This window comes from Cetorhinus maximus, chromosome 1 (assembly GCF_964194155.1).
Source record: "Cetorhinus maximus chromosome 1, sCetMax3.hap1.1, whole genome shotgun sequence".
Lineage (NCBI taxonomy): Eukaryota > Metazoa > Chordata > Chondrichthyes > Lamniformes > Cetorhinidae > Cetorhinus > Cetorhinus maximus.
In genome coordinates, this window is record NC_135879.1 from 175,841,059 (window position 1) to 175,859,994 (window position 18,936).

Here is an 18,936-nt window from a genome sequence, read left to right on the forward strand (position 1 = left end):
AAACCATTCATCCTGTTGTGGCACTGGGTGGCTGTCTTCTTTTGCAGGACATTGACGCTGACCACCGCTGCCACCACCTCCCATGCTGAATTAGTGATGTTGCTGCCCCTCCTGTGGCCAGAGCGGGGGTAGAGGATGTCAGGGTGAGCCTCCACTGCGTCCAAAAGGTGCTTTTGGGACATTTCATTAAACCGGGCAGCTGTAGCATTTTTGCCTTTTGGGGCCCTGTCTTCTGTGCCGCAGTCCTGGGCTGGAGGCACTGAGAGGTGTGTGCGTGGCGTGATGAAGTAGCAAGGTGATGGCGTGGCAGGTGGATGAGAGCCCACATGCCATTTCAATGGCGTGTTTCCCAGGAATGCATGATTAATGAGGCGGGATTGGGATGATATCGTGCGAAAACTCACCATTGTGGCTGGTGGGAAAAACGCTCTTTTTCCCACCCACTACTGTACTAAATGCAAATCTGGGATGATTCTGCCCTACATCTCATAAGTACTTAATTGGCTGTAAAGTAGATTTTGTCTTTCTTTCATTATACCTGCATGCAGTTAGCAGAGTGACTGGAGCAATGGTGAAATTTGAGGTGCAATGCTGATTCTCTAAGGATAATTAATCACAGAGCAATCAACTGATGTTAGGAAAGTGGCTACAAATAAATCAGTACATTTACAAAACAATTCAACTCAGTAGCTAACCACATCCCCAACCCTCTAACCCCACCAACTCAAACCTCCCCCTCAACCCCTACTCCAACCTGACCCCAACTACCCCTCCAACATTCCTCCCAAACCCTCCACCAACCCGTCCCAACCTTACCTCGAATCTTCCTTCCAACCCCTCCCAAGCCTCTCCCCCAACAGCCCCCTCCAATGTCCCCTCAACCCCCTTCCAATCTCCCTCCTCTATCCTCACCCAACCTCCCCCTAAACCCAGCTTGAACCTCCTCCAACCCCTTCTAACCTCCCCCCAAAACCCCCCTCTATCTTCCCAACAACCCCCCCAACCTTTCCCCCAAAACCCCCAGTCTCCCCCCAGACCCCCTAACTGCCCCCAATCTCCTCTAACCTCACGTCCAACCTTTGCCTCAAACCCCTCTCAGACCCCCTCCAATCTCCCACCAACCCCCTCGCTAACCTTCCCCCAAACTCCCTCTAACCTCCCCCAATTCCCCCCAACCCGCTTTCTAACCTCCCTCCAACAAGCCCCCACCCCAACACACACACACACACACACACATACAGCATCCAACTGGTTCTAAAATTACAGAGATTTTCACTTACCATTTTTCAAGAAAGAATATTCTCAGTTGCTGCACTGTTGTTGACCTTCGGGCAGCTTTGTGATTTTCTGGCAGACTTTTAAAAAAAGATTGGAATCACGAAGCTGCCCAAAGGTCAGAAGCAGTGCAGCAACTCAGTGAAACTGACCCGACACTGACAGAGCAGCTTTAAAAAACTTGGAACTCTCAGCTTGACAGATCGAATTTTTTTAAGCCAGTCTCTCAGGTCTGCAGCTCTGGCTGCTCGCTGCTCAGTGTTGATGATGAGAAACTCTGTTTACAACAGCGAGCCTGCGTGCCCCCCCCCCCCTCCCCCCGCCAATCAGCCCCCAGCCCTAGTGTTTGCCGCTATTTTCAACCCCTTTCCTGGGCCCTGCTTTTAGGCCCTTGCTATCAGCATGAACTAATACATGTAGAGGCGGCAACTGAACGAACCCACTGAGACTGCACTACTTCTTTCAAAGGACAGGTGCAACCAAATCTGAACCATTCAAATTCAGAGGGGAAATAACCTCTAAACCAAGCCAATTTAGATTGAATCAGAGTTAAAATTGATTTCAGAGTTCATCTCATTAAGAATTATTTTAAAGTTGATGCTTTGATTGTAGCTGTAGCCAAGAATGTTGTGAATATTGGATCAGATTACAGAAACTAGACTTAGCAAAACCCATAGATGTTTTTTAGATATTATTGATTTTAAATAATATTTCTTTAAATAAATACATTGCTTTTAAGCTGAATATTTAAAGAAAACTGAAATCTAATTTATAACCAAGTGGAGGGAAATATCCGAGAGAGATTGATGCACGTTCCAATTACAGCTTTAGACAGGAAAAACAAAAACAGTATCAATGTCTCACACACACACGTTGACAGCTATTACTCCAGAATCCTAACCCCACATTATTAAAGTTTAAAAATGATATGATATGTCAGACCAAGGGGTTTATTCTCTAATCTTTGTGGTGATGCTTATTATTGCTGGCACCTCATTGTCTGATGCAAATATATTTTATTGCCCCTGTAGAACCACATATATTTCAGAGGTCATCAGTGTTGGTTAGACCAGGTATTTTGTGTAGCTATCTTGGCAAGAATCAGCAATACTAATTATGGATGACTCCGCACACTATATTTAATGTTTTGTGGTCTTAAAGAATTTCATTACATTGCTAACAAGGCGTAGCCATCATGGCTCTATGCCATTATCGTTTATTTGCTGCTGTCAGATATTGGCAGTTGAAAAGTGACTGCCACAATAGCAGCAAATTGTCATGTTTTTGGGCCATAACATTTAAGCATCACATTTTCTGCTTCTGGCAAAAAATAATTTCTTATAAAACAAAATAGATTTCAAGGGAGGGAGATTAATTCTGCATTCCACACATAGCAACAAAAATGATGGCTTTAGCACTAACACGCTGGAAAAGGCATTGAAAATCTTTCTGTCGAAGGGCTTCATGAGTAAAACACTTCTTGTTGCAAGAGTAAATTAAGACATTGGTAGGTTCAATCTCCGGTCTGTGTTAAGTTAGCCTTCTCCTCAGTCAAGGAGAAGATAGGAGTCAGTATAACTGGAATAGCAGTATAGAATAAAGAATGGAATCAAGATAGCTGCACAGAATTTAAACAGGCAACCCTTTAAACGAGAAACAACATTTATCTAAAAAAAATCTGTTTCCATCGTGCCTAGCTGGAAAGAAAATAAGTCCCTGGCTTGGAAAATCTGAATTCCAGTTCCATTGCCAGAGATCGGGAAAGTTTTTAATAATAGGGATGTGCCATTGGGAATCTTCAGGAGCACTGGGATTTTGGAGCAGGATTTTCCTGTTCCATTGTGATACAGGGGTGTGTGTTTGTCTGGCTTAAGTGTCTAGAATGAAGGGAAAATTCAGAAACCTCACAGCTGCAATGCCCAATATTCACTTCCAAACAAGTCAATCTGTCAGAGATTTGACATTTTGAGTCCTGCTTACTGCTCTTTTCAGCAAGTACACCCGTCTCCTGCAGGCATCCTTACTGCTGACAGAAGTTCTGAAGAATGCTGGTGACCCCACCATTCCTACCTCCAGATGTGAGGTCCCTTCATTTGAATTTACCAGGCCCAGAAAAAGGGAACGATAATCAGGAAGAAACAGGATTCTCTGCAAGTTCTTCCTCCCATCAAAATTAGTGTAGTTTCATATTCTAAACAGGCCAAAGTCCCAGAGCTCCTTTGATTTACTCATCAAAAACTGGAGCTACACATGTTGCCGTTGCTGCTGTATTAACACTTACAAAAGCCACGATAGTTTGATTTTCTTTACTAAGCAGCTGCTTTCTCTGCATTTTCTTTTTTTTAAGTTTAACCCCATGAGCAGATCTATTATAAACACATGGAGAATTATGAAAGAGGATAGGCCATTTTTTTCCCCTCCACTCCCACGAGTCAACTGCCTAAATATTCTGCAGAATCTGGAAACAAAGTATTTTAACCCTTTCACTCTTACAGGTGCGTGTGTTTGCTGTTGGGATAATTTAAAGAATGTTCTTCAAAATAAATCCTTACTTTATTTTATTTACTGTTCCCAAACCCTTTGATAGTTACCATCCAATTAGTTATTTATACAGATTTCATATGTGAGGTACAGTTCATGTTTTTGATCCTACTAAAGGAAATGGAATACTTAGAAGGTTAATCTACTGCCTTGCTGCATTTTAATGAAGTTTGGCCACTTCCTTCTGTTTCAGGAGATTGTCAACTTCAATTGTCGGAAGCTGGTTGCCACCATGCCCCTATTTGCAAACGCTGACCCAAGTTTTGTGACAAGCATGCTGAGCAAGCTGCGTTTCGAAGTGTTCCAGCCTGGGAATTACATCGTGCGGGAAGGGTCAATCGGGAAGAAGATGTATTTTATTCAGCATGGGGTGGCAACTGTTATCACCAAATCCAGCAAGGAAATGAAGCTATCAGATGGTTCTTACTTTGGAGGTCAGTGTCACCTGTATCTTACATAGAAAATTAGAATACAATGACTGCATAAGACTGTGCAACGTAAGCTGTCAAGTGATCCTTCAAGTGATCTAATGAATTTTCTTTAAGTCATTGAAGCTCAAAGTGGTCTTGCTTGAGTTGCAGTAGTTGTAGGACAGTTGCAGCGAGAGAAATATCATTATTTCACATTAAAACGCATTCATACCAATAGATGACAACAAACAGATCTTTCATGTTTTTGGCATCAGCATTTCTGGGGAATCCCAATAGGGTTTATTTGAGTTAATGCCCTGTGAGGCTTTATTTCACCTGGGTCCAGAATTCTCAGCTCATTACTTTGGAGCTGAACTGAATCTATCCTGAATCAATCCTGCAGTGAACCCTAAAAATGGCCTGATCAGTTAACTATCATGATACAAATGTGATAAGCTTGGTCAATCTCTGTATTTCTTCCACCTGCATAAGGAACTCCCAGGCTATGTCAAAGGTGAGCATGAGAGCTTCAAGAGATTCACAATGACTGATAAATGTTATAATGCTGTGCGAACCTCAAGAGCAATATTGCACAAAACAACAACAAGATTACATAGAATTTACAGCACAGAGACAGGCCATTGGACCTGACAATGTTTATACCAATGTTTATGCTCCACATAAGTCTCCTCCCACCTCACTTCATCTCACCCAGATTTCTATTCCTTTCTCCCTCATTGACTTATCTAGTTAACCCATAATTAGGGAATTCAACTTTCTGGTTAAACCGAAAAGATTAAAATAAAAAGTGCCAGCTTTTTTAACAAATATATGATTTTGAAAAATTGATCCATATTGTAAAAAAATTCACTTTACACAAATTATAGTTGTATAGTGCCTTATGTAATGGCATAATAAAACATTCCACGGTGCTTCACAGGAGTATTAGAAAACAAAAAAATGATAATCAAAGGAGATATTAGGTCAGATGACCAAAAACTTGATCAAAGAGATAGGTTTTAAAGGAGTGTCTTAAAGGAGGAAAGTGATGCGGAGAGCTGGGGGGAGGAATTCCAGAACTTAGAGCCCAGGCAACTGAAGGTACAGCCACCAGTGGTGGAATGATTAAAATAGGGGATGCTAAAGAAGCCAGAATTAGGTGAGCGCAGATGTCTCGGAGGGTTGTGAGGCTGGAGAAGATCACAGAGATAGGGCGAGGTGAGTCAATGGAGGGATTCAGCAAGGATGAGAATTTTAAAATCAAGATATTGCTTGACAAGGAACTAATGCAAGTCAGCGAGGACAGGTTGATAGATAAACAGGATGTGATCTAAGTTAAGACACAGGCAGCAGAGTTTTGGATGACCACAATTTACAGAGGATAGAATGTGGGAGACCAGTCATTTGCATGTTGGAATAGTTGAATCTAGAGGTAGCAAAGGCATGAATGAGGGTTTCATCAGCAGATGGGCTGAGAAGGGGCAAAGATGTTACAGAGGACTCTCTTACCAATAACACAAATGTGTGGTCAGAAGCTTATTTCAGGGTCAAATTAAGATGCCAAGGACGTGAACAGATTGGTTTATCCTCAGACTGCTGCCAGGGAGAGGGATGGAGTCGGTAACAAGGGAATGGAATTCAGAGTGGTCTTCGGTCTTCCCAATATTTAATTGAAGGAAATTTCTGCTCATCCAGTAGTGAATGTCTGATAAGCAATCAGATAAATTAACAACACTGGAGGAATCAAGGGAGGTGATGATAAGGTAGACTTGGGTATCATTAGCGTATATGTGAAAACTAACACTTTCAGACGATATCGCCGAGGGGCAAAGATAGATCCTCGAGAGACACCTGAGGTAACAGTGCAGGAACACGAAGAAATGCCATTGCAAGTGATACTCTGGACATAATGGAAACATATGAGCAGTCCCACCCAGCTGGACAACCATGGAAAAGTGTTGCTTTGTCAAAGGCTGCAGGCAAGTTGAGAAGGGCGAGAAGGGATAGTTCAAAGCAAAAAACTGCGGATGCTGGAAATCAGATGCTGTCAGACCTGCTGAGTTTTTCGGAGGGATAGTTCAACTTTGTTCACAGCAACATAGGATGTCATTTATGACTTTCATAAGAGCTCTTTTGGCACTGTGGCAGTGGTGGAAGCCAGGTTGAAGGGATTCAGATGTGGAGTTCTGGAAAAGATGGACCTGGTTTTGGAGATAAGAACTCGTTCAAGGACTTTGGAGAGAAAGGGAGTATTGGAGATGGGACGCTAGTTTGCAAGGATGGTAAGGTGAAGGGTTTTTTTAGGATAGAGTGATGACAGCAGATTTAAAGGACAAAGGGACAACACCTAAAGAGAGAGAATCATTTCCAATATTGGCTAACATGGGGCAAAGAGAGGAAGTTGGGTAATCAGCAGTTTACTGGGAATAGGATTGAGGGAGCGGGAAATGCATTTCATGGTCAAAATGAGCTCAGTGAGGGCAGGAGTGGAGATAAGAGAGAAACTAGTGAAAGATGCAAGTTCAGGACTAGGGCATGGGTGCACTTTAGAGGAAGCTTGGCCCGGTGGGCTTGTGGAATGAAAGGAAGCAATAGAGGCACCTAATCAGATGGTCTCAATCTTAAGGATAAAGAAGTCAATGAACTTCTTGCAGTTTTTAATGGAGTCCAGGGAGACGGTTTAAGAAGATGGCTTGCAGTAAAGAGAAGAAGCGGGTTTATCTTTACATTTCAGGATGATCCTGGAATAGTGAGCAGTTTTAGCAGATGGGGGCAGGATCCGATAGTGCTTTACATAGGCCAGCCAGATCTGGCAGTATGTAGCTAAACCAGTTGTCCATCATAACCTTTCAATTCTGCGTACCTTGGACTTAAGGAAGTGAATAGCCTGGATGAGAGAAGTACTTGGGCTAGGGCCTCAAAAGTGAGAGTGCTGTTTAGCAAATCAGTAGCAGCAGATATGATGTGGCAAATGAAGTGCCAAAAGCTAGATAATTATGATTTTGAAAGTGCAATTTTAAGTGAATTGGGGAAATAGTTTTTTTCAGTGGGAGGATACAGAGGGAGGTAGGGGTGGGGCATGAAAGGGGGAGGTGGATGGTGAGCAATGCAAGAAAGTGATCAGAGAAGATCTTAGCTGTGATTGATACAATGGAGCTAATAAGAGCGTGTGAGATTGCCATGTCAGGGTGGGTGGTTGTGAATATGTACTGTTGAGTTACATAGAGGGAGAGATTTAGGGAGGGTTAAAGCTATCAGGCTAGAAATTGGATAATACTACACCCATTTTACAAGCATAAAACTGGTGTCTGAGGGTCCAAAATGGCAGGCAGCATGTGAGTATCCAGGTGGAAGGATTAACAGCACTGATTAACATTTTTAAATAAGATTTCTGCCCAGCATGGGGGCAATGCTGTTTAAAAATCTCATCCTCTATGTGCAGGCTCATTGCTGGTTTGGCTTCTTATATTACTCGTTACCTTTTTGGTCTATTTTACACTTTTTACAACTGATTTCTGACTTCTGAGAAGAAGTTTATGTTAATGCTGAACTGCCTTTATCTGCATTCTAAACATTTTCACTGAAGTCATCAGTAGTTTGGTCGGGTTGCCTTTGGGACTGGAGAAAAGGGGGAGAAGACGGGAGAGCAGAAGCAGCTGGAAGAAGACGGAGGAGGGCATTATGAAATATACCATTGCCACCATGGATCATCAGAGAGTACTTCTGTCTTAATGTGACTGAGGAGTAATGTGTGAGATACCTTCAGTTCACAAAGGAGGTTGTCACCTAGCAGTGTCACCTGTGGTAGCCACAACTCAAACCTATGGCATGGGCAACAATGTCCATGACTGTCAAGATCACCATAGCCCTTAACTTTTATGCAACAGGCTCTGCATAGGCTGCAATAGGTCAAATCTCAGTGTTATGTCAGTGAGATCGCTGAGATTCTTTACATGAAGAGGACCATCTAAATCTCTTTCTTGAGAAAAACAGGATAAGGGAGCCTCAGGCTTTACTTGCACTGCAGGCTTCTGCAGTTGCCATTGACTGCATTCATATTGCCTTGCAAGAGTGGTGATGCGGTGTATGCATGTTTCCAATTAGAAAGGGATAAAACACCCTCAATATTTGTGTGTGGCCACAGGCAGCATATCATGGAGGTCTATGTTCAGTTTACTGGCAGCAGTTATGATTCATTCCATCAGTCATCTGTGCCACCTTCATTGTAACCAGGCCGTGAAGTCACAGGCTGGCTACTGGATTGTCAGAGATATTCCCTTCATGTCACCTGTTAGATACACGAGCTTGCAATGAGAGCCAGAACCCCACCAGAGATAGCTGGCAGACTGCAAGGAGCCAGGGTAGTCTGGTCCATCTGGTTGTGTGACACTGACAAAAAAGAATAAAAGAGTAGCTTGATAACTCTGGTGAGGATTCTGAACTTCTTTTGGTGTTGCAGCCATGTCCTCAGAGGAAATACCAATGATGACAACAACTTGCATTTAAAAAGCACCTTTAATGCAGTAAAATGTTCCAAAGTGCTTCACAAGAGCATTATCAAATAAAATTTGCCACCAAGCCACATGAGATATCAGAACAGATAGCCAAAGGCTTCATCAAAGAGACAATCATTCTTCTTTCAACATTGCAGTTATGTCCTAGGAGCTAAGGTGCTGGCATTGACATCCTCCGCAACCACTTCTCACTGGCAGCATAAGTGTTACTTGGAGGACCTGCTGCCTTCCTCCTGTCCACCACCTAGACTAAGACCAGTCAATGCTGCATTAGAGAAACTGGCTGCCCTGTCTGCTTCTCTTGCAGCCATTTCTCCTCTTATGAAACTCCCTTCCAGTCTGAAGCTTGAGCGTATGCTCCTTTAAGAGAGACTGCTTGCCTGTAGGTGGCACCACTGAAGCCTAGAGTTAATGAATAATACAGCCTGCCCACCTGACTCATGATAATAACCTCCAGGGGAACAGCTGCATGCAACACGTGCCCTGCCTCTCACATCATCAGGCCTCCACATTGCAAGTGTTGAGAAGGTTAAATTGGGTTTTGGGATAAGGCAGTGTCTTTTTAAAAATCACAAGTTCAGCATTTAACGAGTTATAAACTGCATTAAGTTAGTGTTCTTGAATGCAGAGAGGAGCAAAAGGTCCAGAGGACCAACCAGCCCGATCTCATTCAATCCTTTCTTATCTTGTATAGGATAGCTCTTAGCTTCTGGTAACCATGATAACATAATTTTGTTCAGAAACTAACATTGCAAGTGAAGGAATTATGAATTTCTGCATGTTTCATCTTTAAGAAATTGCCAAGTCAGCCAGCTGAGCGTGTGTTATGCAGGCAGCCACAGGATTTAAGTACACACCATAGGAAGACATATTATCTTGTTAGCTAAAAATACCCTCCAGAACTAAAATGACTAATTTAAAACTTTACTAAAGCCGTTGATTTTGTTGTTCCGTGCTGTTTTTGTCAGTAAAGCTGAGACAACCATTGTGTTTATTAATACATACATTAGATGAAATGTAATTTTTTTTAAAATGAGATATTCCAGCTGCTGCAGTCAGATAACCAGAGCATAAGTACAGAGAACAAGAAAAGGTGGTTCAGCCAAGCAAATGCTTTCATTTTACAAAGCAGCTAGGGTGTAAAACACAAATCTGTGGCAGATGGCACAATGGAAGCTGATGGCCTCCAAGGGGTCCGCGCTGTGCTGCCAGCCATATCCAGCGACATACGCCATCTTCAGAAGAGCACTTGTTCGATTCTTCCCAGCGTGTACCGGAAGCTTATGAACTTGTCCCCTCATGACATCATAATGTTCTACCAGCTGACTGGTTACTGCCCAAGTGCTAAATTTAGACTCCATAGGTACAGTGGACAAAAGTCACTTATCACTCATCAAAGCATTCTGCTCCAAAGTCGCGGTGGGAGTGGGCAGCACTAGCATTAGAGAAGATGGTTGTGGTTGTTGGAGGTCAGTCATCTCAGCTCCAGGGCATCACTGCAGGAGTTCCTCAGGGTAGTGTCCTCGGCCCAATCATCTTCAGCTGCTTCATCAATGACCTTCCTTCCATCCTAAGGTCAGAAGTGAGGATGTTCGCTGATGATTGCACAATGTTCAGCACCATTCGTGACTCCTCAGATACTGAAAGCAGTCCATGTCCAAATGCAGCAAGACCTGGACAATATCCAGGCTTGGGCTGACAAGTGGCAAGTAATATTTGCACCACACAACTGTCAGGCAATGACCATCTCCAACAAGAGAGAGTCCAACCATCGCCCCTTGATGTTCAATGGCATTATCATCACTGAATCCCCCACTATCAACATCCTGGGGGTTACCATTGATCAGAAACTGAACTGGATTAGCCATATAAATACCGTGGCTACAAGAGCAGGTCAGAGGCTAGGAATTGTATAACGAATAACTCACCTCCTGATTCCCCAAAGCCTGACCACCATCAACAAGGCACAAGTCGCATTCTGAGATCCACACTCAGAGCCATGCGCCGCCATATGAACACACTTGACCTCTCCCTCCAGCAGCACCGCCGCACCCTTTTTCAAAGCTGCGCGTGCCCCCAGTTTCATTTTATTCTTCGCCTCATCCGTCGCCTCAACAAGAAACTTTTTCTCTTTCTCTCAAGTGCTAAGGAACGCAAGCTCCAACAACTCATCGACTCCAACACCCATCGGGGACCCTCCACCCCTGCTTGTCCCTCCGTCCTCACCCCATCTTCCAATCCCAGCCCCAGCCGCATATTCACTATACCCCCTGACCTTCCCCTCTCCGATGCTGAACGTTCAGTGCTCAGCAAAGGACTTAGTTTCATACCCTTACGCCCTCATCTCAATGAATTTCGGGCTCGGCATGATGCTGAACTCTTCTTCCGCCGTCTTCGTCTCCGTGCTCACTTCTTTGGGCAGGAGTCCTCTCCCCGTTCAACGGATCCTTTTACCCACCTCCAATATTCTCCCTCCACTTGGACCCCTCCCTCTGGATTCTTACCTTCTCTTGATCTTTTCATTGAGAACTGTCGGCGTGACATTAGCCATCTCAATTTCTCTGCTCCTCTCACCCATTCTAATCTGTCTCTCTCTGAACTCACTGCACTCCGTTCTCTCAGGTCCAACCCCAACATTGTCATCAAACCCGCTGACAAGGGTGGTACTGTTGTTGTCTGGCGCATTGACCTCTACCTCGCGGAGGCTGAGCGTCAACTCGCAGACGTTTCCTCCTACCTCTCCCTGGACCATGACCCCACCACAGAACATCAAGCCATTGTTTCCAGGACTGTCACTGACCTCATCTCCTCTGGAGATCTTCCTCCCACAGCTTCCAACTTGATAGTCGCCCAACCTCGGACGGCCCGCTTCTACCTCCTACCCAAAATCCACAAACAGAACTGTCCTGGCAGACCGATCGTGTCAGCCTGTTCCTGCCCCACGGAACTCATTTCTCGTTATCTTGACTCCCTTCTCTCTCCCCTTGTCCAGTCCCTTCCCACCTACATCCGTGATTCCTCTGACACCTTACGTCACATCAACAATTTCCAGTTCCCTGGCCCCAACCGCTTCCTCTTCACCATGGATGTCCAATCCCTCTACACCTCCATCCCCCACCAGGATGGTCTGAGGGCCCTTAGCTTCTTCCTTGAACAGAGGCCCCAACAATCCCCATCCACCACTACTCTCCTCCGTCTGGCTGAACTGGTTCTCACACTGAACAATTTCTCCTTTAACTCCTCTCACTTCCTCCAAATAAAAGGTGTGGCTATGGGTACCCGCATGGGCCCCAGCTATGCCTGTCTCTTTATGGGGTATGTGGAACATTCCTTGTTCCAGTCCTACTCCGGCCCCCTCCCACAACTCTTTCTCCGGTACATCGATGATTACTTCGGTGCTGCTTCATGCTCTCGTCGGGACCTGGAAAAATTTATTAATTTTGCTTCCAATCTCCACCCCTCCATCATCTTCACGTGGTCCATCTCTGACACTTCTCTTCCCTTCCTTGACCTCTCTGTCTCAATTTCTGATGATAGACTGTCCACCAATATCCATTACAAGCCTACCGACTCCCACAGCTACCTCGACTACAGCTCCTCACACCCCGCTTCCTGTAAAGACTCCATCCCATTCTCTCAGTTCCTTCGCCTCCGTCGCATCTGTTCTGATGACGCTACCTTCAAAAACAGCTCCTCGGACATGTCCTCCTTCTTCCTTAACCGAGGTTTTCCATCCACGGTCGTTGACAGGGCCCTCAACCGTGTCCGGCCCATATCCCGCGCATCCTCCCTCACGCCTTCTCCTCCTTCCCAGAAACATGATAGGGTCCCCCTTGTCCTCACTTATCACCCCACCAGCCTCCGCATTCAAAGGATCATCCTCCGCCATTTCCGCCAACTCCAGCATGATGCCACCACCAAACACATCTTCCCTTCACCCCCCTTGACAGCATTCCGTAGGGATCGTTCCCTCCGGGACACCCTGGTCCACTCCTCCATCACCCCCTACTCCTCAACCCCCACTTATGGCACCTCCCCATGCCCACGCAGAAGATGCAACACCTGCCCCTTCACTTCCTCTCTCCTCACCGTCCAAGGGCCCAAACACTCCTTTCAAGTGAAGCAGCATTTCACTTGCATTTCCCCTAACTTAGTCTACTGCATTCGTTGCTCCCAATGCGGTCTCCTCTACATTGGAGAGACCAAACGCAAACTGGGCGACCGTTTTGCGGAACACCTGCGGTCTGTCCGCAAGAAAGACCCAAACCTCCCTGTCGCTTGCCATTTTAACACTCCACCCTGTTCTCTTGCCCACATGTCTGTCCTTGGCTTGCTGCATTGTTCCAGTGAAGCCCAACGCAAACTGGAGGAACAGCACCTCATCTTCCGACTAGGCACTTTACAGCCTTCTGGGCTGAATATTGAATTCAACAACTTTAGATCTTAAACTCCCCCTCCCCCCATCCCCACCCCGTTTCTTTCCCCCCCCCCACCCGCCTTTTTTTTCAATAATTTATATAGATTCTTCTTTCCCCACCTATTTCCATTATTTTTAAATCTAAAACTAAAACATTTAGTCTTTCCACCCCACCCCCACTAGAGCTGTACTTTGAATATCCTGTCTTGCATTCTTAATTAGCACTTTTCTCAGACAAAGACCACCACCTTCAACACCTCTTTGACCCTTTTGTCTCTGACATCTTTTGATTATCTGCTCACACCACACCCTCAATGTGTCTCTTCCCCCCCACCCACCTTAAACCAATTTATATTTCTCCCTTGTTGAAACTATGCTTCAGTTCTGCTGAAGGGCCATGAGGGCTCGAAACGTTGACTGATTTCTTCTCCACCGATGCTGCCAGACTTGCTGAGTTTTTCCAGGTAATTCTGTTTTTATTTTGTTTTACAAGTTAGAGTGTGATGGGATACTCCCCACTTGCCTGGATGAGAGCAGCTCCTACAACACTGAAGAAGCTGGGCACCATCCAAGACAAAGCAGCCTGCTTGATTGGCAGCACATCCATAAACATTCACCCCCTCCACCACCGATGCACAGTAGCAGCAGTGTGTACCATCTACAAGATGCTGTGCAGGAATTCACCAAGGTTCCTTCGACAGCATCTTCCAAACCCACGACCACTACCACCTAGAAGGACAAGGGCAGCAGATAGATGGGAACGCCACCACCTGGAAGTTCCCTTCCAAGTCACTCACCATCCTGACTTAGAAATATATCACCGTTCCTTCACTGTGGCTGGGTCAAAATCCTGGATTTCCCTTCCTAAGAGCACTGTGGGTGTACCTACACCACATGGACTGCAGCGGTTCAAGAAGACAGCTTACCACCTTCTCAAGGGCAGTTAGGGATGGGCAATAAATTCTGGCTCAGCCAGTGACACCCACATCCCGTGAATGATTAAAAAAAATTAAAGGTCCAGGCATCCAATTTGAATATACGGTAATTTTGAATAATTTCTGTTAATGCAAAGTCTGTGAAGTATTCAAGCTGTGGAGAGTGCAAGGTCTGCCACTGCCCTCTGTCAACTTGAAGCCATATTCCACCAAGCTCCTTGACAGTAACAGGAGTCTGCCTGGTAGACCAGCCAATGCACCCAGCATCTCGGTGTACATGACCGTCAGCATTTCCCTGTATGCCATGAACTCTGTTGCAACTAGCCCCATGATGCAAAGAACCATCCCCTCCATAGGGCTGAGGAGATGCAAACATCCATGCCCCCAGCCCGCTCTGCTCTGCTCCCTTTTATTGTGTGCCACCTTGCCCTCCAAGGGAAAGAAAAGAATGTCAGTGATTGTTTGCATTATATTTGAATGATTTGCGTGTCACAACTGAATAGCTGGATGTATGTAAAAGCAGCAAGTGGTGGGTGTGGGGCTATTAACTTTGGTAGGTGTGTGAATGTGAGCTGAAATATTGGGATGTTCGGCATGAGTCCTGATACTGGGTGAGTTATGGGGATGTGGTGCATTGAGCGATGTGAGAAGCTGGTGGAATGGTGGGTAACAAATGTCATGTGAGATGCATAGGAACATTAAAAAAAAGAGAGCAGAAGCAGGCCATTCAGCTCATTGAGCTTGCTCCGTCATTCAATAAAATCATAGCTGACCTGATTGTGGCATTAACTTCACTTTCCTGTCTACCCACCATAACCCTTGACTTCCTTCTCAGTCAAAAATATACCTAACCAGCCTTGAGTATATTCAATGACTCAGCCTTCATTGTTGTCTGGGGAAGAGAATTCCAAACACTAATGACCTTCTGAGACAAGAAATTCCTCCTCAATACCGTCTTAAATGGGAGACACCTTATTTGTAACAGTTCCCCCTAGTTCTAGATCCCCCCATGAGGGAAAACATCCTCTCAGCGTCTACCCTGTCAAACCCCCTCAGAGTCTTACATGTTTCAGTAAGGTACCTCTCATTCTTCTAAACTTCAAAATATTTAGGCCCAACCCACTCAACCTTTCCTCATAAGACAAACTCCTCATCCCAGGAATCAGCCTAGTGAACCTTCTCTGAACTGCTTTCATTACAAGTATAACCCTCCTGAAGGTGACCAGAACTATATACTGTATTCTGGGTGTGGTTTCACCAATGCCCTGTACAGTTCTAGCAAGACTTCCCTACTTTTATACTTATAAATTCCGTTGACCACCCACATGAGATCATTAGACTCCTTGTGGCACTGCTGCCAGGTCCTCAGGGCCAGACACTGGGAATTGATCTCTTTGGCCATCTGCTCCCAACCCCTTCCAAGGGTTGTCCTTGAGGGCTGCCTCACAGAACCATGGTATCTCTTCTTATCCACCTTCACCACTATATTCTGCTACTGTCACCATAGAGTCTGCCCTCTACCCTAGGGTTCCATTTTCCTTGTTTAATGTTGCAGCAATAATATTCAGCATCATCCTACTGTAATTCAGTACAGCTTCCCTTTAAGAGAGACAGACTGCCTTTTAAAATAGAACACTGACTGCGCCACATGCTATTAACACAGGCTGCTCAGCTCCCTGTTAAAGGCAGAGGTAGCCAGCAGTATGCTAGACACTTGGACCAATGCTACAATCAGATAAATGATGAGCCTTTGCCAAATATGTGTATCGGCCAAATCCATTGGAACCAGCGCAGGCAGACATGAATTGTGACCCCTGTACCAAATAATAGTTCAGACCAATTTTTGGTCCATACAATCAATATTATTGTGGAGTTTAGCCCATTTATTAAATATTCTGAAGGAAACATCTGTATTTCCATACCTGACAACAAAGGACAGTTGAGCACAACTCCACGGTACAGATTTAAGTTTGCAGCTTTATACCTGAACAGTCAAAAAAACAAGAAATTGTAATGTTGTTCTTCTGTTAATAACCCTGTCATATTTCTTACGTACTGAAAGACAGGCTGTTGGGGCTGTAAATATGATAATTGGATTAAGAGCCAGAGTGACTGCAAGAGACTAAAGCCAACAGTAAGAAGTGATTTTGATATGTTAATGAACCAAGAGGAACTTCAGTCAGAGTTTTATATAAAACAATAACAGGGGTAATATTGAATTAAGTGGTTTTAGTTCAAAGGAGTTTATATACAGTTGGAAAAGGTATAAATAAGGTAAAGATAGGGTGAATTTGTTTTACAAGCCTAAGAGCTAAAGTAAAGAACGAGTGAAATCAATTCTGGGAAGAAAGCATTTCTGAAGAGACTGATTGAGACAATAGAGAGATCAAAGGAAAGGAACACATTTAAGGCAATGCTGAAGCCTATGTGAGGGGGTAGTTGCTTAGAGCCCCCAGAAGACAGCAGGATAGCTGGTTGGATCTCCCAGAAGGTAGCGTGAACAAGGCCAGACTGCAAGAACCAGTTGCTGTCAACCTCAGAGGATACCCCAAGGATAAAGCATTGTGTGGTAAAAATTACTAGCATTCCATAGATTTCAGAATCTATAAAAATAGCTGCTGAACAGAAAATGGGAAGGTTAGCTCTGAGGGTAGTTCAGTTAAGATTTATGGAACTGTTTTACAGTACTGTTTGCTGTGTGAAGCCATTCTTATATTTAAGTGTAATTGTATTTTTGTTTATTTTATTCTTTTCATAAATGTTTACTTTACTATAAAATCATTACGAGTAGTCGGGAACATCATTTCCTGATTTCAGAACCTCTCCTGATACTACACAAATTGCAAAAACCGTTTGATGTTGAAGCATTCTTTATTTCATTTTGAGAAGATAGCTAAACAGATGAAATGGCCAAAAGAAATTTGGACATTGCTATTACAGTCTAGGTTGGTGGGTAGAGCTAATGAAGTATAGGCATCGCTGTCAGAGGAAGTATCTGGGGAATATGATGCAGTGAAGAAGGCTATTCTGAGTGCCTATGAGTTAGTTCCAGAAGTATTTCAACAAAAATTTTGAAATGTGAGAAAACAGCCTGGACAGACTTATATTGAGTTCGAAAGAGTCAAACAAAGTAATTTCGACAGGTGGATAAGGGCATTAAAATTAGAGGGAATCCCTGAAGCCCTTAGAGAAGTAATTCTTTTGGAAGGATTTAAAGATTCACTTCCTTCACTAGTAAGAACCCATGTGGAGGAACAAGGGGTTAAAATTGCTAGGCAGCCAGGAGAGATAGCAGATGATTATGAGCTAGTTCATAAATCAATTTTTTTTGACACCCTTTTAAATCTGAGAAGGATAGAAAATGGGAAGGTGAGAGGAAGGTAGGTAGCTAAGGAAAAAAAGGAATAGCTGGAGGTTCAAAGGAGATTTTACCTCAGACTAGGAAGGAAGGTGCTGAGAGTGGAATGGGTGTAAGAAAGATTAAATGTTTGCATTGTAATGAGATTGGCCATATGACGTCAATGTGCTGGGGATTATATGGGAGACCTTGTGGAGAGGTAGGCACTACGAAAAGTGCTATAACGTCTGAGGCTTTAGAACAGGACACACTGTTAGGATTTGTTTAAATAGAAAAACAAACACAAATATTAGCTGCAGGTGTGAAAATGGGTTCACCGCCTATTCAAAGAAATGTTGAAAGGCAAGTTGCAGACATATTTAAAGATTTCATCTGTGAGGGAAAAGTCTTTTCATGTGTACAAGGTAGAGTTGGCAAAGATTTTAAGGGATACAGGAACCAGTCAATCCTTAATGTTGTGGGATAGTGATATTTGTTGTCCAGTGGAAATTTTGCAGGAAAAGGTATTAATAAGGGGAATTCATGGAGAAACAAAAAATATTCCATTGTGTAAGGTGAATTTGAAAAGTAGCTTACAAACAGGTGAAGTGATTGTAGGAGTAATGCAGAAATTGTCTATTTCAGGGGTTCCATTTATTGTAGGAAATGATGTAGCTGGGTCATAGATGTTGATGGTGCCTACTGTTGTTGAACAGTCTGAGGAAAAGCAACCCACAGAAGTGTTGCAGGAAGACGACATAGGTATTGAAAAGCCGGTGGGATATTTTTCAAAGAAGTTAAATATCCATCAACAGAAATACTCCACCGTTGAGAAGGAAACATTGAGTTGGCACTGGCATTGCAACATTTTGAAATTTATGTTGCCAACAATTAATCAGAAACAATTGTTTATACGGACCATAACCTGTTAAGATTTTTGGAAAAGTTTTGAAACCAGAATGCTAGACTGTTTAGATGGAGTCTATTGTTACAACCATTTAACTTGCAAATTGTACATGTCACTGGATGAGAAAACCTAATTGTCATTATCAAGGGTCTAAGGTGTAAGGAAGTTTAGACATGTGAAACCTCCAAAAAAGGACTGAAATGGACTCCATTTTTACTGAAATCTTGCGTATATTGTCATGTTAATGCATGCATCATATAATGCAATAGGATAGTGGTTAAAGATAAGTAGTAATTAATAGGAAAAGGCTGAGAAAATGAAACCGTCTTTTTGAATCATGATGGTTCATTTTCCAAAAAAAGGGGGGGGGGGTTGTCATGAAAACAAGAAATTGTAATATTGTCCTTCTGTTAATAACCCTGTCATACTTCTTTTGTACTAGAAAACAGGCTGTTGGGGAAATATACAGGTTGTAAAAGGTGTAAGTAAGGTAAAGATAGAATAGGTTACTTTTTACAGGCCTGAGAGCTAAAATAAAGAACGAGTGTAATCAGTTCTGGGAAGAAAGCATTTCTGAAGAGAATGATTGAGACAACAGAG

General features: G+C 43.7%; 1 protein-coding gene across 1 annotated transcript in view; it reads left to right on the top strand.

Annotated features, from left to right (window-relative positions):
* LOC144685518 (potassium/sodium hyperpolarization-activated cyclic nucleotide-gated channel 1-like) overlaps positions 1 to 18,936 on the top strand; it is a 324,879-nt gene that overhangs the window by 236,468 nt on the left and 69,475 nt on the right. The window contains exon 6 of the mRNA XM_078550109.1: positions 4,010 to 4,250. Within this exon, the coding sequence (XP_078406235.1) occupies positions 4,010 to 4,250 (241 nt within the window). The remainder of the gene's footprint in view (positions 1 to 4,009; positions 4,251 to 18,936) is intronic.